General features: G+C 44.5%; 1 protein-coding gene across 1 annotated transcript; it reads left to right on the top strand.

Moving 5' to 3' along the window:
• Window positions 1–4547: 4547 nt before the first annotated feature.
• Window positions 4548–26672, top strand: LOC142312035 (uncharacterized). The gene is made up of 9 exons (XM_075350905.1): window positions 4548–4627; window positions 5600–5744; window positions 5874–6053; window positions 6136–6259; window positions 6343–6440; window positions 15182–15331; window positions 15461–15640; window positions 15723–15846; window positions 22694–26672. Exons 2-9 carry the CDS (start codon window positions 5667–5669, stop codon window positions 23866–23868), a joined length of 2109 nt encoding a protein of 702 aa, XP_075207020.1. The 5' UTR covers window positions 4548–4627; window positions 5600–5666; the 3' UTR covers window positions 23869–26672.
• The last annotated feature ends 665 nt before the right edge of the window (window positions 26673–27337 follow it).

The raw sequence follows: 27337 nt of genomic DNA on the forward strand, positions 1-27337 counted from the left end.
ATTTTTTTTAATTGGTAACTAGGGCAAAAGAAGTAATGATTCTAATAAAAAAAAAATAATATATATATATATATATATATATATAATCAGTGTGTCCACCCATGTCCTGGTCCTGTCCACCGTCATTAACTTGAGAACGGCGGCAGCTATAGGCATAGAAGTGGTGTCTAGGTATAGTAAAGTAGCCATGCGCTACGCAATTAAACCACCTATAGCGCCACCTGGTGGAAAACAACGGAGTTAGCATTTTTATCTCAAACGGAGCGAGATAGAGAAAAAAAGTGAATTAAAAAATTGTAGTGCATAATCAACTCAATACAAGTTTACAACTTTGTCTCTTTTTATGAAAGTTTTATTAATTCAGATATTTTAGATTTTCCTTGTAGGTTAGTTTTGTGTCTTTGTTGCTGGATTGGAGATATTCTGTGATAAATCTCTGTGTGTGACTATAGTTGGATTGTGTGTTATACCGGGGGCAGGACGGGGCCAGGACTGGACCCTAGGGTGAGGAAGGTTGCAAGCCCCTCTCCAATTAACCAGCCGTGGACAAGGTTCCAGACTTTGTCCCATTAACTGCCCAGATAGAGCGAAACAGAAGCCCAACGCGGGTGATAGGGTGTCCGTCAGAACCTACTGAGATCCCAAGGGTCAGCTTTCGCGGGCCACAACTCCCAACATATACAGAATCGGGAGTGGACGTCTCCGTTCCAAGCGAAGTCGTCCAGAAGGAAAGACAAACACAAAGTGCAGGAGGAAGGGATACCTGTTCATTAACCTGGGTGTGGGACCCGAATGCACCCTCCTAAGGCAGCCGGCCACTGGCAACTTGGTTTACTATTGGACTTGTGTGAAATTACTGAACTGTGGAGTACACCATTGTCCCCTGGTCCAGCCCGGCGCGCCACCTCCAGCAGCCATCACTCCCGTGTTCAGACCGTAGGCCCCAGGACTACACCTCCCCTACCCGTGGAGGGGATCCCACCTTGCTGCCCCGCTCCATAAACTCTGTGCGCCCCATCACCAGGCAGCGGCGGTGCCACCATCCCTCACCGCAACCCACGGGTGGCGTCATAGACACAACAACTCCCCTGTAAATACCCCCTTCCTGACGGTTGTGAGGACGGACGGCCATGAGAGCCCGGGTCCGGTCACTACTCGAGCCGTAGCAGTGAACCCGGATCCGAGCAGGCCCCCGAGAGAAGCGGCAGCGGCCCCGCCTGCACCAGCTTTATCACAGAATATCTCCAATCCAGCACCAAAGACACAGAACAAATCTACAAAGAAAAACTAAAACATCTAAATCTTTATTAAATATTTCATAAGAACAAGACGCAAAGTTATAAAGTGCAGGAGCCTCCACAGAGATTAATCCTAGTTGGACCTCGTCCCTCATTACCTGTCACAACTTTTCCAGTTTCTTCTCTCACATGCGGCGGTTTTCTGCCAACTCTAGAATGGCTCCACCCACACAAGAGAAGTCTGGTCACATGACTGTGACATCATCACAGGTCCTGTAAGCACAGAGCAGCCATATATCTAGTGTGCGGCTCTGCAGGTGGAGGTATGTGGAGATTCCCCATTACTGGGCGCATTAACCCCTCCATTCCCATATATCTAGTGTGCGGCTCTGCAGGTGGAGGTATGTGGAGATTCCCCATTACATTAACCCCCTCAGTGCTGCACTCACACTCCAGGAGACAGACCGTGTCCCCGTCTGTGTGTGCCAGCCCTGGGCTCCCAGTGACGCTAACTGGGTAGCCTTCATGGTCTGATGTGCCCCTGTACACACGTGACCGGCTTAGTGGTTATGTTCCAGGTTTTTCAGTGACGCTAACTGGGTTACCTTTCGGTTTGTCGTGTCCCTACACACGTGACTGTTGCTTGTGCACCTGCGAGGTTAACTGGGACACGCTACTGTGCTGCCCCCGTGTCAGCAGCCGGAGCTGCTCGGATCCGGATCTATGGTACGGCTTGAGGGATCCTACTGTACCCGGGGGTCGCGTGGACACTCCAACTAAAAGGGGACGTATTTGAACGGGGATGGTAGTAAACTGTCTGTGATGCCACCCACGGTGTGTGGTGAGGTGTGGCACCACCGCTGCTGTTGTGGGACACCCGGGGGGATGGCAGCTTGTTGTTAACCCCTCCGTGGGTAGGGATGGTGGCCCCGGGACCCGGTGACTTGGTGCAGGGGACCGTGATGGCAGGGATGGGTGCGCCTGGTCAGACCAGGGAGTCTCAGTTTACTCACGATGAAAGAAGTCAGACAAGTCCTTTGGTTAACCAAGGTGACGGTGGCCGGCCGCCGCGGCCGGATGTATTCTGGTCCCCCACCCGGGCTGGTGGTCCGTCACTCTTCCCTCTGCACTGTGCTGTAGTGTTGTGGACTTCCCAGTCTGGAACTCGGGAGTCCGCTATCGGTAATACTGTTGGGAGCCGTGCCCGATGACGCTGACCCGTGGGATCTACAGGCTCTGATGGATGCCCTATCCCTCTCTGTGGGTGGTTGTCTCTTTTTGGGACTTAGAATGGGACAGGACCTATAATCCTGCCCTCAATCGGTTAATTAACTAGGCCGTTGGTTCCGGGCCTGGCTTCAGGGTCCGAGTACCCCCTCTGTGCACGGTTTCCGGTCGGGTCTCCGGTGTCGGTACAGGCAGGCTCCAACCCTGTCCCGGTCCACCTCGGATCTGCCGAGCCGTCTTCCCATCTCCTGCTAGCTACGGGCCCACCATCTGCCACCTAGCCAATGTGTCCGGGCTCCGACCCTGACACCTGTCAGTTCAGCCTCAGGCCTATAGCAGAGGCCTGGACTTCACTCCACTCCTTCCTCCTGACTCCAACAACTCACTGCTTGTTTTGCCGCCCCCGGGTTCTCCAGACCCCTAGGTGGGCGTTTCCTTCTGTCTGGTCCCGCCCACTGGTGTGCCTGTTTTTCCCTGTGGGGGGTGACTAGGGTTTTCTGGATGGCTGTGTGTAACCTAGGTGAGGGAAGGTGTTATGCGGGGGTCTATGTGTGACTACCTGACCTGTCAGAGCGTCACACTACACATACAAGTTACAACATCTCCTTCGTTTCCTTTGTGGTCTCCTGAGTTGCTGTATTTCGCCCTCCTGTCCTTAGTGACTTTAATAACTGCCCGGCGAACTTGGGGCGACGATTGATATATTATTTTATATTCAATCGTCCCCTCCGTAACAGACGGACTATAGTTGATAGGTTGCTGCATAGTTTGTATCAGGGTCCGTGTCCAACCGGTATGTGGCTTGAGAGGCGTACATGCTGATCATTCAGGTGTGGGGACTGCAGTAACTGTGAATATATGGAACAATGTAAGTCATTTAGAAGTTCAGCAAGGGGTAGGGTCTTCTTTTTAAGGGACTTTGGCAATTATAGGACCTCGGGAGTTGTGTATGGGGTCACATGTACGTGTCCCCTGTACGATATAGGAAAAACTTTACATGAACGTAGGTGCTTACCCACCCGTTTCCTATCAGATAATCAAAATGGAAGAGATACCCCTATAGCCAGACACATGAATTGTGTACATTCGGGTGATTTAAAACAAATTCAATTTTCCATGGTGGAGCTTGTTAAACCGAATGTGAGAGGGGGGGGATTTTGATAAACGACTGCTCCAGAAGGAAGCAGGGTAGATATTTAGGATGGGGTCAATGACTCCCAGGGGCCGTAATCAACAGCTATCCTTCATTTGTTTCCTCCCTTCGTAGCTGACTGGGTGATACCTGTCTTATTAATTTCCTGATTTATCCATGCTTCATAGCTAATTTCCCTGTTTTAGGGACTGCCCATATTTATGGGGGTCATCTGTTTGCATCTTTTTGTTCCCTCCTGTTGTAAGGGGTTAATATAATGAGCTATTCATATATACCTGTAGTTATTGCCATTTGACTTCTAACATACTATACTCCTTATATATTTTGAATTTGGTTTGTAAGCTCTATTTTACATTATATATGTCTCTTTTGCTAAGGAGTTTTGTTTGAAAAGAGCCTCATCTGGTAGCCATATTTAAAATGCCAATATGCTTATGTATACATTGTGGCGTGTCTTGAGGTACTCTATTGTTATGCGCAGCGGTGCATCCCTAGGAGGACTGCAAACAAGTTATCATGTGACCACAAGTTCGGTCCACTGACATTTCTTGTGGGCGGGTTGCAGTTTACCCATACACCTTGCGATACCGTTTTGGGGCGCATGCGCAGGGTGTTCTAATATGGCGTCTTTAGGGCATTTTTTTTAAGTATTTGGGTCTATCTATTATACCATAGATGATATGTGCACATGCGCAAGGTTACCAAGATGGCGCTCCCCATCTCCTAATATCGGTAAAAATTAAATATGTTTCAGCTGATGATTTTTCAATTAGTGAAGGTATACAAGGCAAGTCTTGGGAACGTTTTGTGATAAATGTATTTGTTGTATTTAGTGTCACAGTGTTTGTGGTGGTTTTTATTGTTATATTTATATGTATATGTTCCCTGATAGATCATATTTATTTCTATAGCCTCCTGATGAACTGTTATGGGGAAACGCGTCGAGGCAGAATTTCTTTATCCTGTGGCGGACATATTGCACAGAGGACTGAATATATAATCTCCATTGGTCTGAACTTCCATTTTCGGACATTTTTTCTTTACTTAATACCATCATCATATGGACTGTTATTTAGCCATGATTTAAGTAATATTTGTACACTGTGTGTATTTTATATGTAGCCGCTATTATATGTGATTTGTTATATGTCCCAAAAGTCCTAAGATATCTGACTCCCAATCTGTTCTTATATATTGAGACGAATGTGGGTAGTCATATTTGGACTTTTGGGGTCATTTACATATTTGGATAGGTTTTGGGAGGAAAAGTACGTCTTATAATCTGAAAAACACAGCTATTTTATATTTTAATAAATTTAATAATTTAATAGATCAGACTCTTTTAGGTCACTGATAACAAATATGTACATTTTTTTAATTGGTAACTAGGGCAAAAGAAGTAATGATTCTAATAAAAAAAAATAAAAATATATATATATATATATATATATATATATATATATATATATATATATATATTATGTATAAATATATATCAGTGTGTCCACCCATGTCCTGGTCCTGTCCACCGTCATTAACTTGAGAACGGCGGCAGCTATAGGCATAGAAGTGGTGTCTAGGTATAGTAAAGTAGCCATGCGCTACACAATTAAACCACCTATAGCGCCACCTGGTGGAAAACAACGGAGTTAGCATTTTTATCTCAAACGGAACGAGATAGAGAAAAAAAGTGAATTAAAATTTGTAGGGCATTATCAACTCAATACAAGTTTACAACTTTGTCTCTTTTTATGACATTTTTATTAATTCAGATATTTTAGATTTTCCTTGTAGGTTAGTTTTGTGTCTTTGTTGCTGGATTGGAGATATTCTGTGATAAATCTCTGTGTGTGACTATAGTTGGATTGTGTGTTATACCGGGGGCAGGACTGGATGTAGTGATCATGTGAAGCCGGTAACAGCTCCAAAGATATTACATGGGATCTTAATGATGTTACATTGTCATCTTCTCCCCATTCAGGTCCTGACAATATCGAATCCTCTCACATCCTCTATATAAGAGAATTTTCCTGAGTGACCCATAAAGGATGGATAGGGACAGGGACAAGATGGTGGAGAGGATATTACACCTCACCCTAGAGATCCTCTTCCGGCTTACTGGAGAGGTGAGAGATTCTGATGACGTCACATTACATCATTCTTATCTATGGGAATAACAGATGGACAGAACTGGAGAGGTGAGGACTCTGGAAATGTCTGTAGTGAGGTTTATTAATGTGTCTCTCCATAACCAGGATTACACAGTAGTGAAGAAGACCTCTAGTGAGCGCTGTCAGGACCCTGTGTCTGAGGGATGGGGAAGACCCCTGAACCCAATCACAGGGCCTCCACCACACCCCCTTATACATGAGGACATCAATGACCAGAAGATCCTAGAACTCACCTACAAGATGATTGAGCTGCTGACTGGAGAGGTGACACTGCTGGGAATGCTGGGACATTATACAGTAACGCTATGAAGGGATCGGGGGATGACGGTATCATTGTATGTGTCAGGTTCCTATAAGGTGTCAGGATGTCACCATCTATTTCTCCATGGAGGAGTGGGAGTATTTAGAAGGACACAAAGATCTGTACAAGAACGTCATGATGGAACTTCCCCAGCTCCTCACATCACCAGGTAATAGACAGGACTAAATACACACAGCCTATAATTATCTGTATGTAAACAATGAATTCAGTCCCTGTATGTGTTTCCTCCAGTTCTATCCAGTAAGAGGAAAACACCAGAGAGATGTCCCCGTCCTCTTCTTCCACAGGACTGTAAACAAGAAAATCCCAATGTTCCTCAGGATGATCAGGTAAATGGAGAGAAGTTGAAATGAAATCACCCTATGATGTGTAGACAGCTGTGAAGGTCTTGTGTTCAGTCTTGTTTTATTCACCAGTATTATACTTGGAATGGCCAGTTTATTAGAAACACCAGTCTCTCAAGATCAAATCTTTCAGTGTGTAAATTAGACTCGTGAACCCAGAGAGCAGCAGATAATCTACTGAATAGTAGAGATGAGCGATGTTCGAGATTCGCCAATTTCATGTTCGAGTGGTTTTGGGGGGTGTTTGAGTCGTTCGACGAACTCAAACGATTTGGTAAAAGTTCGGTAGTTCGAGTTACGTTCGAGAACGGTTCGATCAACAATAAGGGTAGCTAGTTACTAGCTGGCTTCTCACTGTAATAGTGTGAGTCACTCTGAATCATGATATTAGCAAAACGCAGCGTATAGTGTGCGGGGGGGATGGGGTTTAGATCAGTGCTGCTGCTGAGTGCTGAAAGAATGCCGATCGCCATTCTTTTTTTTTTTCAAATTGCGCGTACAGTGGGGAGGGCCAGGCTGTCAGCAAATCACAGACACACACAAACAGCAAAGTGGATTTTTGCCAGACAAGCAAGGGCATGTGTCATAGACTGTGCATGTCACATGTCCTTGCCCTATAAGACCCGGCCATTTTCCCCGTCGCCGCCATTATCTCTCTGCTGCGGGTGGGTGACAGTCACTGCTCCCGCTGCTGCTGCTGTGTGCGCTATAAACATACAGTGCAATCTACACAGCGCTTTAGGGATTAGGGACTACTTGTAATTTCAGCCCTTTTCAGGGCTGCATTACAGCCATTCATAGTCATTGTTGCTAGGCAGGTCCGTGCCAACGCTGTGCAGGGCTTTAGATAACAGCGTCTGGCTACATCACCTCAGGCAATTCCTTGCTGCATTTTTTTCATTGACAGGGATAGAAACTGAGGCTTCCTTTGCTGTCCTGCTACCTACACCACCTCTGCATTCTACACACCTGCCCATTTTTGCTACGCAATTTTTATAGCAAACAGTGCTGACACTTAGTGGCATACTAAAAGTATCTGGGATACTAACTGTGTGTTCCTCTGGTGCCGCGCAAGGTACACCACCTCTGCATTCTACACACCTGCCCATTTTTGCTTCGCAATTTTTATAGCAAACAGTGCTGACACTTAGTGGCATACTAAAAGTGTCTGGGATACTAACTTAGTGTTCCTCTGGTGCCACGCAAGGTACACCACCTCTGCATTCTACACACCTGCCCATTTTTGCTACGCCATTTTTATAGCAAACAGTGCTGACACTTAGTGGCATACTAAAAGTGTCTGGGATACTAACTTAGTGTTCCTCTGGTGCCACGCAAAGTACACCACCTCTGCATTCTACACACCTTCCCATTTTTGCTACGCAATTTTTATAGCAAACAGTGCTGACACTTAGTGGCATACTAAAAGTGTCTGGGATACTAACTTAGTGTTCCTCTGGTGCCACGCAAGGTACACCACCTCTACATTCTACACACCTGCCCATTTTTGGTAGGCAATTTTTCTAGCAAACAGTGCTGCCAGTTTTAGGGCCATAGTTGCATTGTCAGGGATAGTCAGTGTTGGTTCTTCAGCTGTCAATAAAGGTAGACCACCTCTGCATTGTACACCACCTCTCCATTTTTGCTACGACATTTTAAGTGTCCAATCTGGTCACAAATAAAATGAGTGGCAAAAGGACAGATGCTGGTGGAAAGGGGAACAGGCGTGTTGGAAAGGGAAAAAAAAGTGTGTGTCCGTGGGGGAGGTGGTAAAGCTACAGTAACATCTGCTGAAGAAAGGCCATCATCTTCAAGCAAAAGTAAGATGTCTACTACTTTCCGTGGACAATCTGATGTACTCCCTTTTTTACGGAACCGAACTTCTGTAACAAAGGTAGATGATGCACAAAATAAGAACATGCTTGAATGGATCTCAAGTGCTCCAACAAGTGGCCTCTCCTCCACCTCAACTTCAACATCCAAAAAACAACAGTCCTCTGAGTTGTCATCGCAATCGCACTTGCTTTCTCCCAGCTCTCAAGTCTCCACCCGCCCTGCAGAGTATGTTGTAACAGAGACGGGTGAGTCTGCAGAGCTGTTCAGTCACACTACAGCCTGGGAATCAGAGGTCTGCTCCCAAGCTACAGTGGGTACAGACCAGGAAATGGTCTGCAGTGATGCCCAGAAGCTTTGTGAGTCTGATTCAGGCCCTGATGACCAAGTTTCTGAGCATAATGTAGACCCTCATTCACAAACTGTAACACCCCTTGGTGGAGACAATGAGGAACATACTGATGACGATGAGACTCAGATACCTGATTGGAATGACAACTTAACTATTCAGTCAGGGCAGGAAGAAGTTAGGTCGAGGGCGAGGGGAGTGCAAACACAACGGTTGATGATGAAGTTCTAGATCCCACTTACTGTCAACCCACAGTCAGGCACTTGAGGAGGTCAGCAGAGGCAGTGGAGGAGGATGAGACTGACGACGAGGTAAGCTTGCGCCTTCCTGGACAAAGACGGAGTACTGGAAGCACGTCAACAACTGCATTCTCAGTCACAACTCTGCCTCTGAGCACAAGTCAGGGTGGCTTTGCAGGTCGCATGGGCTCTAATAGTTGCATTGCCTGGTCCTTTTTTGACATCGCAAAGGATCGCCCAACTCATGTGATCTGTAGGCTTTGTCGACAATCTGTAAGTAGAGGCCAAAAACTCACTAGTTTGACAACTTCTTCCATGAACCGTCACATGAATAACAAGCATAAGTCCCAGTGGGAAGCTCACTGTGCTACAATGCGGCCTAGCGGAGCGGGCCAACCACCGTCTGCCCCTTCAACTGCATCCGCGCGCTCTTCATCCTCTATGACTGTGGGGACAGCTGTCACACATGTTTTTCTACGCAGACCTTCCACCTCTTTAACCACAACAGGCAGTTTGCTTGGCAGGTCATCATCACTTGTTTTGGGAGGGGAAACAGGTGCTGTTGTAGAGCTCTCTCAGACATCGAGAGCACCAACTTTGGATGAAGGCAATATCATGTCTCTGCCTGCACTTTCCTCACAAACCAGCAGTTTTCTTGTCTTTACCTTGAAATGTCTGGGAAATAAGAGTCACACAGCTGGGGAGTTGTGGTCAGCTCTGGAGAGCGAGTTTAGTAAATGGTTGTCTCCACTCAACCTGCAGCCTGGAAAGGCCGTGTGCGACAATGCTGCAAACCTGGGTGCGGCCCTACGCCAGGGCAAGGTGACACACGTGCCTTGTATGGCTCACCTGCTGAATCTTGTTGTCCAGCAATTTTTAAGCCAGTATCCCGGCCTAGATGGGCTTCTACACAGGGCACGGTCACTCTCTGCTCACTTCTGCCGTTCAACCGGCGCAGCTGACTGACTTGCATCGCTCCAGAAGTTTTTCGGCCTTCCGATTCATTGCCTGAAATGCGATGTGCCGACACGCTGGAATTCGACTCTCCACATGTTGCAGCGACTGTGGCAGCACCGCCAAGCCCTGGTGCAATACGTTATGACATATAGCCTGGGCCAACGAGATGTAGAGGTGGGGCAGATCACGCTGGAGTGGTCTCAGATCAAGGACCTATGCACCTTTTGCACAGTTTCGACATGGCGACGAATATGTTTAGCGCTGACAATGCCATTATCAGCATGACAATTCCAGTCATTTACATGCTGGAGCACACTCTAAACACTATTCAGAGTCAGGGAGTGGGACAAGAGGAAGGGGAGGAAGTACAGGAGGATTCATATGCGGAAGGGCTATCAAGATTTGCAAGGTCCAGACGTTCTGCATCACCAAGGCGGCAGGCATGGGACGTTGGGGGAGCGGGATTAACAAGGGCGCATGGTAGCAGCCAAACTGTTGAGGAAGGTGCAGGAGCCCAGGAAGAAATAGAGGACGAACTGGCGATGGGTATGGAAGACTCAGCAGATGAGGGATACCTTGGTCAAATTTCGGTTGTTCGAGGTTGGGGGGAGATGTCAGAGGAAGGAAGCATGGTTATCACCTCGCCGCCACAAACACAGCAAGGACTTGGTCCGCAGGGATGCGCAAGACACATGAGCGCCTTCTTGCTGCACTACCTACAACATGACCCTCGGATTGTCCGAATTAGAAGTAATGATGACTACTGGGTTGCCACACTCTTAGATCCCCGGTATAAGTCCAAATTTGGCGAAATAATTCCAGCCATAGAAAGGGACGCACGTATGCAGGAGTATCAGCAGAAGCTGTTACGCAATCTTAGCTCGGCTTTTCCATCAAACACCAGTGGTGCACAGAGTGAATCTCCCAGTTGTCACTTGCCAAGCATGGGACTGTCTCGTCATTATCAGTCAAACCGTACCAGCAACACCGTATCTGGTGCTGGTAACAGCAATTTTATGGAATCGTTTCATAATTTTTTTAGACCATCCAATGCAAGGCCACAAGAGACAAGAAGTCTGACACATAGTCAACGGTTGGAGAGGATGACACAGCAGTATCTCCAAATGAACATCGATGCCATGACTTTGCAACTGGAGCATTGCTAATTTTGGGCTTCAAATCTTCAAAAATGGCCTGAGCTCGCCACTTACGCCTTGGAGATCTTGTCGTGTCCCGCAGCCAGCGTTGTCTCGGAACGTGTCTTCAGTGCTGCTGGGTGTGTGCTGACAGATAAGCGCACGTGTCTGTCCAGTGACAATGTGGACAGACTAACGTTCATCAAGATGAACAAGTCATGGATCCGCAAGGACTTTACTACCCCTGTGTCATCCTGGGGAGAGTAAAGGCTGGCGTATTTTGGAATGTGCTTGATGCAAATCAACCTGTCAAGTTTGCAACTGGGGGACAACTGATGCCACTGAAGTGGTGTGTGTGGCCCAATTTTTGGAAAAAGGGAGACTCTGCTTGGAGTCCCCTTGCTGTGTTTTTAACAATGAGCTAAGATGAACAAGTCATGGTTCAGCAAGGACTTTGCTACCTACCCCGGTGTCATCCTGGGGACAGTTAAGGCTGGCGTATTTTTGAATGTGCTTGATGCAAATCAACACATCCAGTTTGCAAATGGTGCACAAGTGATGCCACTGAAGTGGTGTGTGTGTGGCCCAATGTTTGGAAAAAAGGGAGACTCTGCTTGGAGTCCCCTTGCTGTGTTTTACATGATTTTAGAAGGGCATGACATGCCTATATCTGTGTCTCCTCTTTTTACTTTTACTTTTTACTTGTCCAGCTCTTTTGTTTTCGCATGAGTATATGTCCTTGTCACTTTCCCATGTGTTTGTGGTGTCTTGGGAGTTGTTTGTCACCTTTTGGACACCTTTGAAGGTGTTTTCTATGTGTTTTTATGTGTTTGTGTTTCCCTACCATTGTTTTCAATGGGGTTCGAGTGGTTCGTCGAACAGTTGGTCGAATATTCGTTGAACGGAGCCTCCGTTCGGCGAACCGAACCGAACTCGAATGCTAGGGGGGTGGCTCATCTCTACTGAATCGTTTTCCGTGCCTCCACATAAGAATGGGAGGATTTAGTAATCAGAGCAATTCCTGAAACTCCTTCATGTGTAATGTTGTTGATAGTTTTTCTTTGATTCTAACAATTTCAGTAAACTATTACATATTTGTTAATGTGTTTTTTTTTACAACTTAGAAAAAAATGGCACAAAAACTTGAGCACAGATGCCGATTAGTGATGTTTGTCTCTGATCAATACTTTAAATCTTCAGCATACTCACAATGAGAAAATCAGTAACTGAAAGAAAAAGTCCTTTTGCAGAAGTTTAAAGGGGTTGTCTGATAAGTGAAATGTCCTTTATAAATTTCTATCTTTAACCCCTAACCCCTGATGTAATTTGTCTTATTATACAATGAACCACAATTTTCCATATACAGCTAATTCCAACTGCTTTTTTACTTTACTTCATATGACGTTTCGTTTAAGGGGAGTGTAGCGCCCCACAGAGCAGTCTAATAACCTACTCGTCGCCGGGCCTTTTCGGGTCGGATCCGGCATTGTCATGGGTGGCCTTGCCTGGTTCCGTTGCCCCGAGGCATGCAGTAAAGGGTGGGGAAAGCGGGGTATTTAGGAACGTTTTTTGTGACGCCACCTGTGGTATGCGGCCAAGGAGCGGCCGCCGCTGCAGGGTTCCTCGTTGGGGCAGGTGTTATGACAGCCGGGCTGGTATTGTTCCCCACAGGGGAATGGGCCCCGGTTGGATGGCGGTGGGAAGACAGTCCTTTGGGAGCACCAGAGCGCAGGGCGATGGCATCGCTAATCAGAGTCTGAGTTGGCAACTGCGGTTCCAGGTTCTTTTACTCACTGAATGGTAAGCTGCACCCAGGTGCTGGTCTCTGCCATCATGGGCTCCGGTCAATCCCAGGAAAGAAAAGGGGTCACCACCGGTGTTTTGAAGGGAGAGAGAAGGAGAATGTCCCTGGTCTAGGATGTTCACCTCCGCCGTTAGGTACCCTGGCCAAGCTCCCGCTCCAGTCCCCGGGTCCAGAAGAAAGTCCAAAGGTGTGTTGTCAGAACTATGGTTCTGACTGGTCTTCTCTGATGGATTTCTTCTGACGGAACACCTTATGTGTGAGTGTTGCGCCTCTTTATACCCCAAGTGGATCCCGCCCCCCAAGTGGCTGGCTTCAGTGACTAGGGAAGTTCCATGTCTTGTGATGGCCACCCCCCTGCCTACCCTGAGCCATTCCATCCTGTGAAAAGGCTCCTGAATTGTACGTAGTGTGTGGATGTGGAACACCGGTAATTAACCTCCCCACTTACCTGAGATGGATACCACACCTTAATTGAAGTGCAATACCCTGTGGCGACCAGAGCCTCAGAGGCGCCACAGGAGTCTCAAACTTAACATCACAGGAGGCTGAAGCTGCTTTCACTTCTTTGTAGCTTCTATCATCGTTACAGAAATAAAACATCATCAAGGGACAGCACTTACCACAGCTTCTGTCACCACCATCCCCTAATGAAGTCCTGAATAAATCACGGTGACAGTGATGGAGGCAGAGAGAAGTGACTGCAGCTTCTCTCATCACTGCCCCACTGCCTTTTGTGCTTACCACCTCATTCACTAAAACAAATCATCATCAGGGTGCAGTGATAGAAGTAGGGTGAGTGACACCAGCTGCTGTTGTAGCACCCATATATATGGGGAACTTGGTTCCGGGCAGTGTCTCTATTGGGAATGTCACGATGGTGGCCGTCACCCGGTTCCGTGCCCTGGGCCCTTTTTTGTAATGGGGATATTTACAGGGGATTTGTGAATAAAGTTATTTGTGACGCCACTTGTGGTGTTGCGGCTAAAGGTAGGGAGCCGCCGCTGCAGTGTCTCTACTGGGGCTGATGTTATTACAGCAAATATGGTAGTCCCTCCACAAGTATGGTAATGCGCCATCGGGTGTATGGTGCGGTGGGCGTCAGAAGAAGTAGTCCAGACAGGTATTCAGTGCAACTGGTTTACTCACTTTTCGGGTGTTAACTGGTTGCCCGAGGCCAGCTGGTTTCGCCTCCAGGTCCCCTTCGTCCCAGTGCCAGTCTGGTGTTCTGGTACCTTCTGCCCCTGCACCTGTCTCTGGTAAGTGGGTCCCCGTGGTATGGAACACTGAGGGTCCCCGGTTTGTGGATTGTCCACCTGACGGTAGCGTGAACCCTGTGGGGATGGAGTCTTTGGTCCTGTCCCCGTCTCTCTCTTTGCTACAGATTCGTCAGATTCTTTAGGGTCAGCAAGGTCCTTGATGGTCCCCTTTGCTGTACAAGTGTTAACAGGTTGGCTTGAAGCGCTTTCCTGTCTTAGGGTCCTGCACCCCGTCAGTGCAATGTGCAAGAATCAGTGACGAAGTTGAAGTTACGCAGGGGATGGATATTTCAGCAAGATAATGATCCAAAACACCGCTCCAAATCTACTCAGGCATTCATGCAGAGGAACAATTACAATGTTCTGGAATGGCCATCCCAGTCCCCAGACCTGAATATCATTGAAAATCTGTGGGATGATTTGAAGCGTGCTGTTCATGCTCGGCGACCATCAAACTTAACTGAACTGGAATTGTTTTGTAAACAGGAATGGTCAAATATTCCTTCATCCAGGATCCAGGAACTCATTAAAAGCTACAGGAAGCGACTAGAGGCTGTTATTTTTGCAAAAGGAGGATCTACAAAATATTAATGTCACTTTTATGTTGAGGTGCCCATACTTTTGCACCTGTCAAATTTTGTTTAAATGCAGATTGCACATTTTCTGTTAGTACAATAAACCTCATTTCAATCCAGAAATATTACTCAGTCCATCAGTTATTAGATATATGAAACTGAAATAGCTGTTGCAAAAACCCAAATTGTTATAAAGAAAAAACGTTAACATTAATAGGGGTGCCCAAACTTTTTCATATGACTGTATGTGACACAGACGATTATTATACAACTGCTTGTCAGTGATATATGGCATGCAGAGAGGGGATCGTTAATTATCACTAACCTCGTAGGCTCCAACTGGTTAGCTGGTATTGATTGACTCATCAGTGCTCTAAAATTAGGTGGCTTCAGCACCTCCCTCTTCTTGTAGTTGATGATTAGGCCTATCTCAGCAAAAATTTCCAATTAACAAAACCACTAAATGTATATGACCGAGGGCAAAACGGAAATAGTGATTATGTGAAGCCAGTAACAGCTCCAGAGATTTCTTACACAAATGCTTATGCTGTTACATTATCATCTTCTCCCCATTCAGGTCCCTACAATATCGGATCCTCTCAGTGGAGATCTTCTATGTAAGAGAATTTTCCTGATTGACACATCAAGGATGGATAGGGACAGGGACAAGATGGCGGAGAGGATATTACACCTCACCCTAGAGATCCTCTTCCGGATTACTGGAGAGGTGAGAGATTCTGATGACGTCACATTACATCATTCTTATCTATGGGAATAACAGATGGACAGAACTGGAGAGGTGAGGACTCTGGAAATGTCTGTAGTGAGATATATTAATGTGTCTCTCCATAACCAGGATTACACAGTAGTGAAGAAGACCTCTAGTGAGCGCTGTCAGGACCCTGTGTCTGAGGGATGGAGACAACCCCTGAGCCCAATTACGGGGCCTCCACCGCACCCCCTGATACATGAGGACATCAATGACCAGAAGATCCTAGAACTCGCCTACAAGATGATTGAGCTGCTGACTGGAGAGGTGACACTGCTGGGAATGCTGGGACATTATACAGTAACGCTATGAAGGGATCAGGGGATGATGGTATTTTTGTATGTATCAGGTTCCTATAAGGTGTCAGGATGTCACTGTCTATTTCTCCATGGAGGAGTGGGAGTATTTAGAAGAACACAAAGATCTGTACAAGGACGTCATGATGGAGGTTCCCCAGCCCCTCACATCACCAGGTAATAAACAGGACTAAATACACACGGCCTATAACTATTTGTATGTAAAGAATGAATTCAGTCCCTGTATGTGTTTCCCACGTGAGTAGTGATCACTAAATTCAGAAAAGTCACAGATTCTACTTAATCATTGGCTGCTACAATTATGTCTTGACCTTTATTAGCCTTTCTTCACACAGAATGTTGCACAGAGTTTTGCACAAACTTCGCTGACTGTCATGGCGGCGTTGGTCTCTGTTTATATTGTATATTCAGACACTCCACCCAATGGTTTCTCTGGTGTCAGGGATCAACAAATGCAAAGTCTAGCGTTGACCTGCTGAGTGCTGATTAATAGGCAGCATAGCAATCTCTGCTAGTCTGCTTGTGAGACTCTTTTGATCACATCAGCTCCCCTCCTATTTATGCTGGATAAAATCTGTTACCCATGCCAGCTAGACATCTTTCTGTGTTGGTCTGTGAGCTTTGGTGTCCCAGACTTTCTAGTAAAAGTGTTGTTTTTTGCTTGGAGCAGTTTTGATGTGTACCACTGTTGTCTTGTGGCTTCCTCCCTGCCCTTCTTTTCCTCCTAATCCCTTAATGTCTTATACCTCTGTGTGTGTGCGTGCTGTATGACAGAGTTTTGGTTTCCCCTATCTGTTTATTTTTGAGGGTTTTAACTCACTCCTGTCCTGTCCCTCCCTGGGGTAAGGGGTATCAGGACAGGTCAGGAGCAGGGCCAGGAAGGAGACTCAGGCCTTTCCACCATTACGAATATCCCTAAGGTTAGAGATAGCTTAGGGCTCCCTGGCTTGAAGTCAGCGTAGGAGACCCTGTTTCCTGCTATCCCATAGTCATCAGGACACAGAGTTTTTTTTATGTGGATTTTACAGACAGAAAGATTTCACATGTAAACAAAAAAAACCCAAACATTTATTTTTGCTCCATTTTTAAATCATTATGTTTTAGAGACAAAATGTTAATATGGGGATTAATCTTCATATATTTTACTCTTGCGGTACAGACATGTTATTGCTGTTCTCAATGTTTGGCCACAACAGAGATGCATAGGTCACTACTGGGGTCAGTGATTGGCTGAAATAGTCACATGTTCATCTGGAAGAGTATGGAAATTAGTGGGGTATTAGGGCAGCACTGAAAGAAGAGGGTCAGAGGATACATGAGGTAAGTACGCGCTGTAATACCATGTTTCTTTGGAGTATGTTTATAATATAAGCCCTACTCCAAAAATAATACCTAGTTGTCTACCAAACTATAATAGTTTCCTGAAACACGGCTTTGGCTGCCCTTTCAGGATATGTAACTTGTAATTGTGTTCATTGCTTCGTTGTGCTGTTGTAAGCCCCAAAATTTTATAGTCACATGCCAGCCAGTTAATGGAAAATTAATATTCATCCCTTTCCCGCTCGCTCATCTAAGCTAGTGTCAGTGATTGGAACGTGTTAATGGTAAATGAATATTCACCCTCTTCCCTCACCTATAATCCCGCCCACCCCTCTGGGCTGACATCAGTGATTCAGTCAGACTTACTACTGCCCGAGGATTGCAGTGCAATTTATTGACTGATTGGTGGCTCTCCTCACCACAGCCAATAACCTTTTTATTTTTATGAAGATATAGTCATATGAAAGTATGTTTTTTGCAGGATGAGTTATACTTATGAAGGACACTATCAATTTTATCATATGATGTAATGGTAGGCAGGAAAAAAATTCTAAGTGTGGCGAAATAGATAAAAAAAGTAAAATTCGGAAATAGTTTTTTGAGTTTTTGTTTGCAGAGTTCATTTGATCATAAATCTGACCTGGCAATATAATTCTCCAGGTCAGGACGATTAGGTAGATACCAAACATGTATAGTTTTTGTTTTATATAATGAATGAAATGTACTTAAAAAAACCCCACAAATATTGAAAAAAAAAAAACATGTTTAGGCAGATAGGTGACCCTGGCTGCTGCATTAAGGATGGGCTGGATAGAGGAAAGTCTGGTGAGGTTGAGGTCAATAGAAAATTACAATAATCAAGGTGGGAGTGGATCAGGGCCACAGTGAGGGTTTTTGTTGTTTCCACAGTGAGAAAGGGTGAAAAAAGCAAAAATTAGAGGCTAAAATACAACCTTTAATTCAATAAAGTTATTAAAAACCTATAGTAGTAGGTATGTAATATAAATCCCCTCTGCTGTAAAGATACAGCGGATCAGAAAGATCAAAAAATGGCCATACACTCAAATAGTAGAAATGGCCTACCCGAGATACGCCACCGATGTATAACAAAAAAAAACCAAACACAACAAAAAAACATAGTGTTTTTTCTAAATCCCTAAATGGACAGTGGTCACGTGGGTATAAATAAATAAATAAATAGAAAAACACAATATAATCAACTCAAATTTATATTGACAGTAGTCAACAACTCATGTGACCCCAATAGTTCACATTGGCAGTAGATGTAAGAATAATATGGAACATTCTCACCGGATTAGTAAGGTATGGGGTGAGCCGGCGCCTCCTTGGGTGCTCAGGTGTCCATGACATCACTGACCCTTTACATCTCTAGGGAACTCATTAAAGCCTGTCACCCCACCAGCTTCTGCCCTAACAAGGGCAGAGCACAGCTAACCCCATTACTGAACCACTAAAATCTCCCTAATTCCGTCCCGACGCATTTCTTCAGCAAAGATTCATCAGGGGACATAACTGCATGTAAGGGTAAGAGGTTCTGCATCCCAGCTCTTAAACAAAGTAAACTGAGTGAAAAAGAGTAAACTACTGAGAAAGGGGTGGATTCTGGCATTGTTCTTCAAGTGCAGGCACCAGTGAAAGACTGAGCTGTCATGTAGCACAATAAGGTCTTATCCGGTAAACAGTGGTAGATAGGTGAGGGATATGATAGCTGCTCACCTTTTTGGGGTTGCATAACCCACAACTGAGAAATAAAAAGAATAACAGCTGCTTCTGCAGCACCATCAGGTTGGGCAAATCCGTCATGTCAAATAAATGTTGGGGGATTGGAATATTAATCTGCTCTTCTGAAACTGTACTCAATAAAAATCCAGAAGACGACGTGGAGGTTAGACAATGCGGTTTAATCTCATTGCGTTTTGAACTTAGACAAACTTCATCAAGAGAACCATAATAAGAATGTTATTAATAATATATTATTTTGGTTCTCCTGATGAAGAAGTTTGTCCAACTTGGAAACACGTTGAGATTAAACAGCATTGTCTAACCACCACGTCATCTTCTGGATTTTTATTGAGTACACAGTAACATCAGAGGAGATTACCACTACAATCTCCAAACAAGTGTCCATTATGAGCCATTAAAAATATTTGCTTTAATCAATTCCTAAAATATAAGTAAAACCTGCACACTATATCTATAGAAGACTTAGGCCAGTTTCACACATCCTTCTTTTTGCCGGTTTCGCGGATCCGGCGCGCTCCCGTACAGTGAATACAGTACAATGACAGCGCAACAAGCGACAGTCACGTGCTGTCATGTGACCGGCGCATGTGACCCGGAAGTTACAGCGCTGTCATTGTACTGTATTCACTGTACGGGAGCGCGCCGGATCCGCGAAACCGGCAAAAAGAAGGATGTGTGAAACTGGCCTTAAACAAAAAAACAAAACAAACGAGGATACTTGAAAAAGAGGTTCAAACAATCAAAGTATCAACAAATCTTAGATAAAGGGACCCTACATTAGGCAAGAAAGACTTCTCAGGAGATGGTTAACAAAAAGCAGACTCCCTGTTGAGGGTTAAACCCTTTAAACACAATATATTTTAAAAAAATAATTTAAGCCCTGAACTCCCCCTTTACGTGCCAAACAATGTTATACAGTGTGTCCACCCATATCCTGTCCACCGCTATTAACTTGAGAACGGCGGCAGCTATAGGCATAGAAGTGGTGTCTAGGTATAGTAAAGTAGCCATGCGCTACGCAATGAAACCACCTATAGCGCCACCTGGTGGAAAACAACGGAGTTAGTATTTTTATTTTGAAAACGGAACAAGAGAGAGAAAAAAAGTGAATTACAAAGTTGTAGGGCATCATCAATTCAATACGAATCGACACCTTGCATACAGAAATGCTATGATATGAAACCCCTGACCCCCCCAAAAACATTGAATGCTGGTCACGCATATGGCGCTCATTTAACTTTGATGCTCAAAGTGGCCGCCGTCAGCTGCAATGCACATCTGGACAGCATACTGTATCTTGCTGCACGTTGTGCAATATGGTAGGTGACACGTTTGCCAAGCATCTGTGATACGTCGTCGTAGGTCCTGCAATGTTGGTGGAGGGGTCGCATACACCTGCTGTTTGATGTGACCTCACAGAAAGAAGTCCAATGGGGTCAGGTCAGGTGAGCATTCAGGCCACTCCACGCAGCCACCATACCCAATGACTTGTAGGAAGGTGTCCATGAGGTATCGCTTCACATCCGCAGCCTTGTGCATTTTACACGGTCTAATCATAGCATTTCTGTATGCAAGGTGTCAATTCGTATTGAATTGATGATGCCCTAAAACTTTGTAATTCACTTTTTTTCTCAAAATCGTTCCTTTTTCGAAATAAAAATGCTAACTCTGTTGTTTTCCACCAGGTGGCGCTATAGGTGGTTTCATTGCATAGCACATGGCTACTTTACTATACCTAGACACCACTTCTATGCCTATAGCTGCCGCCATTCTCAAGTTAATGGCGGTGGACAGGATATGGGTGGACACACTGTATACAGTATTTCTGCAATATGGCATGGTCGGCTTAGATGGGAACATTTTCTCTTTTCTCAGCTCCTCCTCAATCCCTGCAGCTGCTCTCCTCCTGGCTTGTTTTATGTGGATGACACATCCTATGTCATCCACAGATTGCTGTGAATCTTGTGCCGGCGCACATTGCTCTGCCTCAATAGGAGCAATGCTCTGTATAGCGCACCGACTTAACTTCCAGGTTAATAGGTGTCAGTGCATCATTGGACTTTGCTTTGAGCAAATATTGACCTAGTTAGTTGAGAGTGTTATTTAACTTCAAATTGTATATACATTTTTTATATATATATATATATATATATATATATATATATATATATATTTATTTATTTATTTAAAAAACGTATATACAATTTGAAGTTAAATAACACTCTCAACTAACTAGGTCAATATTTGCTCAAAGCAAAGTCCAATGATGCAATGACACCTATTAACCTGGAAGTTAAGTCGGTGCGCTATACAGAGCTTTGCTCCTATTGAGGCAGAGCAATATATATATAGTGGGGAAAATAAGTATTTGATACACTGCTGATTTTGCAAGTTTTCCTACCTACACAGAATGGAGAGGTCTGTAATTATTAATGTCGGTACACTTCAACTGTAACAGAGAGAATAAAAAAAAATCCAGAAAATCACATTGTTCAATTTTTAACTAATTAATTTGCATTGTATTGCATAAACTAAGTATTTGATACAATAGAAAAACAGAACTTCAATAATTTATAGAGAAACATTTGTTTGCAATTACAGAAGTCAGATGTTTCCTGTAGTTATTGACCAGGTTTGCACACACTGCAGAAGTGATTTTGGTCCACTCCTCCATAGAGATTTTCTCCAGATGTTGTAGGTTTTGGGGCTGTCACTGGCCAACATTGAGTTTCAGCTTCTTCCAAAGATTTTCTTTTGTGTCCAGGCCTGGAGACTGGTTAGGTCACTCCAGGACCTTGAACTGCTTCTTATGGAGGCACTCCTTTGTTGCTTTTGATTTTTATACTTTCAATTATTGTTTATTGTCCGGTGTTTATTCGTATATGATGGTAATGTATATGTACTTACGATTAAATAAAATCCTTAGTTGCCCTGACTGTGTGTTTTCAGTCATTGTCATGCTGGAAGACCCAACCATGTTCCATCTTCAATCCTCTTACTGAGGGAAGGAGGTTGTCCAAAATCATGTGATACATGAACCCATCCTTCTTCCCTCCAATACGGTGCAGTCGTCTGGTCCCCTTCTCAGAAAAGCACCCCCAAAGTTTGATGCTTCCACCCCCATGCTTCACGATTGGAGCAGTGTTCTTGGGGTTGTACTCATCCTCCTTCTTCCTCCAAACACGGCAAGTGGAGTTGATATCAAACAACAGGGGGACTTTGTGTGCCCTGCAATTTAATCCATGACTGCGTAGTGTGTTACTAATGGTAATCTTTGAGACTCTGGTATCAGCCCTCTTCAGATCATATACCAGGTCTTCCGGTGTAGTTTTAGGCTGATTCCTGACCTTTCTCAGAATTATAATTACCCCACAAGGCAAAATTTTGCATGGAACCCCAGACCGAATAAGATTGACAGTCATCTTGCATTTCTTCCATTTTCTAATAATTGCACCAACAGTTGTTGCCTTAGACAGCTCTTTGGTCTTGGCCATGGTGGAGCGGTTGAATTGTGATTAATTGTGTGGATGGAGAGATGTCTTTTATACAAGAAATGAGTTAAAACAGGTGCAAGGAAGAGGAGGTAATGCGTGCAGAATAGGCGCTTCTTAAAGAAAAAATAACATGTCTGTGAGAGACAGAATTCTTGCTGGTTGGTAGGTGATCAAATGCTGATTTCATACAATAAAATGCAAGTTAATTATTTAAAAATCATACAATTTTTTTCTTTTTGTTTATTCTGTCTGTCAGAGTTGTACCTATCATAAAAATTACAAACCTCTTCACTCTTGTATGTGGGGACAACTGCATATATACTGTATATAAAGATAATATATGTTCTAAAGATATAATAACAGAATAAATGTAGTTTCACTGATGCGTTATTGAAAAATACTAAAATTGGTTTTATTTTTCACAGATGACTGTAGCAGATGCTCAGAGAATTATCTGTTATTTTCAAATTGCAAAGATGATGATTATGGAATCACAACAGATACATATGAAGAACCTGCCATAATCTCAGATATAGCTCCAGTCCTACACAGCAAAAGTCTATCATCTGATGATTTTCATCAGCTCCTATCATCATCACATTCTATTAAACAAAACAAAAATAACAGAAAAGATGGTGAACATCAGAGAGTTTACAAAAAAAAGAAGCTACATACATGTTCAGAATGTGGGAAATGTTTTACATATAAATGTAAACTTGTTAGACATCAGAGAATTCACACAGGTGAAAAGCCATATTCATGTTCAATATGTGTGAAATGTTTTACAAGGAAATCAACTCTTGTAACACATGAGAGAAGTCACACAGGGGAAAAACCATTTTCATGTTCAGAATGTGGGAAATGTTTCATAGAGAAATCTAAACTTGTTAAGCATCAGATAATTCACACAGGGAAAAAGTTCTTTTCCTGTTCAGAATGTGGAAAATGTTATACAGATGAATCAGCTCTAGTTGAACATCTAAAATATCACACAGGGGAGGAGTTATTTTCATGTTCAGAATGTGGGAAATATTTTGCATTTTTATCTAAACTTGTTAGACATCAGAGAATTCACACAGGTGAAAAGCCATATTCATGTTCAATATGTGCGAAATCTTTTACAAGGAAATCAACTCTTGTAACACATGAGAGACGTCACACAGGGGAAAAAACATTTTCCTGTTCAGAATGTAGAAAATGTTATACAAATGAATCAGCTCTTGTTAAACATCAAAAATATCACACAGGGGAGGGATTATTTTCATGTTCAGAATGTGGGAAATGTTTTGCAGATAAATCCAAACTTATTATACATCAGAGACTTCACACAGGAGAGAAGCCATTTTCATGTTCAGAATGTGCAAAATGTTTTACAGAAAAATCCAAACTTATTATACATCAGAGAATTCACACAGGGGAGAACCCATTTTCATGTCCAGAATGTGGAAGACGTTGTTCTACAAAATCTGATCTTGCTAAACATCAGAGAACTCACACAGGGGAGAAGCCATTTTCATGCTTAGAATGTGGGAAATGTTATGCAGATAAATCAAATCTCATTAAACATGAGCGCATTCACACAGGGAAGGAGTTATTTTAATGCTCAGAATGTGGGAAATGTTTTAATGAGAAAACAAGTCTTATTCACATGTAAAGCGCCATGGAATTGATGGCGCTATAATAATAAATAATAATAATAATTACACATCAGAGAATTCACACAGGGGAGAAGCCATTTTCATGTTCAGTATGTTAGAGATGGTTTACAAGAAAATCAACTCTTGTTACACATGAGAGAAGTCACACAGGGAAGAGGCCATTTTCATGTTCAGAATGTGAAAAATGTTTTATAGATAAATCAAATTTTGTTAAACATCAGAAAATTCACACATGAAAGAAGTGATTATCGTGTGCAGAAAGTGGAGAATGTTTTAATCATAAAATAATTCTTCTTACAAATTTGAGAATTCATACTGAGGAAATGTGATTTACATGTTTAGAATTTGTGAATCATTGTTTAAGGACCTTGACTATGCTAAACATCAAAGAGCTCACACAGAGGACAAGCCTTTATCATGTTAAAGAGAATTTGTCTCTAGGATCAACTGTCCTAAGCCATTTATATGGTTATGCAGGTCATTGAAACTTGAATAAAATGATACCTGAAATCTGATTACTTGTTCCAGAGCAATCCACATTTTTCTTATACGTAAATGAACTGTGGGCTGGGCATAGATCTTCCGAGAATCTTCCTCCAGAGCTAATGGGTGTCACCTATGTGAACCATGTAATGCCTGACACTTTGCAGCTCTCATAATCACACACGGCTCTGCAGTGAGAGCAGAACTAATACAGTACAGCAGAGCTAACACAGAACAGATGTGAACTTTGTCTCATTACAAAAACATTTGCAGCTTCAGTCCTTTCATAGTGCTTTAGCTTCCATCTCAAAAGCAGACAGTGTGGGGGAAGGGCAGTACAGCAGAGCTGACAGCTCTGAGACGACATCTAAAGATATGCTTGTTGTAATTTTAATGAGACAAGTTTCAATTCTGTTGTACTGTATTAGCTATAATCAGGCACAGTTCTGCAGTACAGAGGTCAAGTGCTGCTGGAAATGTTTATAATCAAAGTTAACTTCTGCTATATTGTGTTCGCTATGCTTTGCTGTGTTAGTTCTGCTTTCCTACTGCAGAGCTGTGTGTGATTAAAAGAGCTTAGTGTCAGTCATTACATGTCTCACACTGGTATTGCCCCCTTTCATTTAAAATAACCTCTGGAGGCAGACAATCAGGGAGACCTATGTACAGCCTATAAATCTTAACAGCTTATTTGCAAATAAGAAAAATGTGGATTTATCTGGGATAAGTGTAATGTTCGGTGCAGAGGAGGATCCACGGGACCGCACACCGGACTCCCCCAAGGAGACCACCAGGAGCGAACCCCTACACAGGGACTGTCTGGCAATTTCCCCAGAAGGCCTAGATGCGCAGCAGCCGGGACATGGGAGCGTGGCGGGATAGCGTCCGAAGATGTCCACACAGGATATGGAGGCAGGTCCAAGGAAAGACGTGGACTGAGAAGAACCGGGTACAGGTGGCGACTGGAGATGGCAAATGGAATCCGGGGCCAGCGAGGGTGCAGTCAGGCGGTACCGGGCGGAGTCCAGGATCAGTGATGAGTACAGGCTGGAGGAAGATGACGGGATCCACAACAGTCTGACACCGGGAATTCTCGTGGAAAGCCAGAGGACCGGATACGCACAGGCAGCAGGGATCTGCGGGCAGAGACGGGGTTAATCCTGGCCACAAGACACAGGGGACCTGAACACTAGCACAAGAGAAACGGCTACTGGTACACGTTGAACAGGCACTGCCCACATGGAAAGGAAGTCTTATATACCATGTGTCATGGTTCACCTCCCCGTCCACATGGCTAGGGAGCGGAGTCTTCTCTCGGGCCTCACTTCCGGACCCTGGATGCCTTAAAAGCTGACATTTCCAGTGAACCAGCGCCGGCTATAAGCTTAGCACTGCTTTGCCTGTGATTGCTGGTCCTGTGAGTGATATCCTGATCTGTCTGTTCCTGTGCCCCCATGCCCTTGTCTGTGTTCCATCCCCTGGTCGTCCCTCCTGTCCTCTGTCCCCTCTCCTATTTCCCCACTCGGTTGCTTCCTCCGGTACTGACCTTGGCCTGACTTTGACTCCGCTTCTGCTCGTTCCTCCGGTCCTGCTTCTGCCCGTACTGTGTTTGACCCAGCCTGCCTGACTATTCCTTGCATGTCCTGCAGCTCTGCTTCTCAGCTGTGCTGTGAGGTAGTGTATGAGAACGCTGTGTATTCACTTCCTGGTTCTCATTGCTCTGTGTAGTGTTTTCTGCTGCGGAGCTCTGGCTCCCCCTGGTGGCAGCATTACACCCTGTATCTGTATTCAGCCATTTCCTGTTTTAGAGACGCTGGCCCTTTAAGAGAAGGAAAGAGCCCGCGCCCTAGTGCGCATGTGCGAGACTCGGGAGCTGGAGAACCGTGCAGGACGCAGGGGAGATGAGGCAGGAAGGCTGGAAGCAGAGTTCCGGGACACAGCGAGGCGCCGGAACCGCCGAGCGGGACATGCAGGGGAAGCTGAGGGAGGAGAGCGGGAGCGGCGGCCATGGTCAGTTGTGCACGGGGACAGGGCCGGTAAGTGATGAGCGGCGCCGAGATAAGCAGCGCAGTGACGAGCGGCGCCGCAGCCCCGGGAGCGCGACATCAAGACATCAAAGCACAGCTATCAATATACCATTTTATTCAAGTTTCTATGACCTGCATGCCCATATAGATGACTTAACAGGGTTGATTCTACTAACAAATTCCCTTTTAGAATGAAAGGAAAATATTGTGTGTCCACCGCAATTAACTTGAGAAACGGCGGCAGCTATAGGAATAGAAGTGGTGTTTAGGTATAGTAAAGTAGCCATGCGTTGCGCAATGAAACCACCTATAGCGCCACCTGGTGGAAACCAACAGAGTTAACATTTTTATCTCAAACGTAACGAGAGATAAAAATAATGAATTACAAAGTTGCATCATCAATTCAATACGAATCGACACCTTGCATACAGAAATGCTATGATATGAAACCCATGACCCCCCAAAAATATTGAATGCTGGTAACGCATATGGCGCTCATTTAACTTTGATGCTCAAAGTGGCCACCGTCAGCTGCAATGTACATCTGGACTCTGGACAACATACTGTATCTTGCTGCACGTTGTGCAATATGGTAGGTGACACATTTGCAGAAGAATCTGTGATATATCGTCGTAGGGCCTGCAATGTTGGTGGAGGGGTCGCATACACCTGCTGTTTGATGTGACTTCACAGAAATAAGTCCAATGGGGTCAGGTCAGGTGAACATGGAGGCCACTCCACGCAGCCACCATACCCAATGACTTTGTAGGAAGGTCTCCATGAGGTATAGCTTCACGTCCGCAGCCTTGTGAGTTTTACACGTTCTAATCATAGCATTTCTGTACGCAAGGTGTCGATTCGTATTGAATTGATGAAGTCCTACAACTTTGCAATTCACTTT

This window comes from Anomaloglossus baeobatrachus, chromosome 5 (assembly GCF_048569485.1).
Source record: "Anomaloglossus baeobatrachus isolate aAnoBae1 chromosome 5, aAnoBae1.hap1, whole genome shotgun sequence".
Classification (NCBI taxonomy): Eukaryota; Metazoa; Chordata; class Amphibia; order Anura; family Aromobatidae; genus Anomaloglossus; species Anomaloglossus baeobatrachus.

Coding starts and splice junctions, on each gene's coding strand:
- LOC142312035 (XM_075350905.1), top strand. CDS start 5,667: ATGGATAGGGACAGGGACAAGATGGTGGAGAGGATATTACACCTCACC. Junction 5,745..5,873: donor TCTTCCGGCTTACTGGAGAG/GTGAGAGATTCT, acceptor CTCCATAACCAG/GATTACACAGTAGTGAAGAA. Junction 6,441..15,181: donor ATGTTCCTCAGGATGATCAG/GTAAATGGAGAG, acceptor CTCCCCATTCAG/GTCCCTACAATATCGGATCC.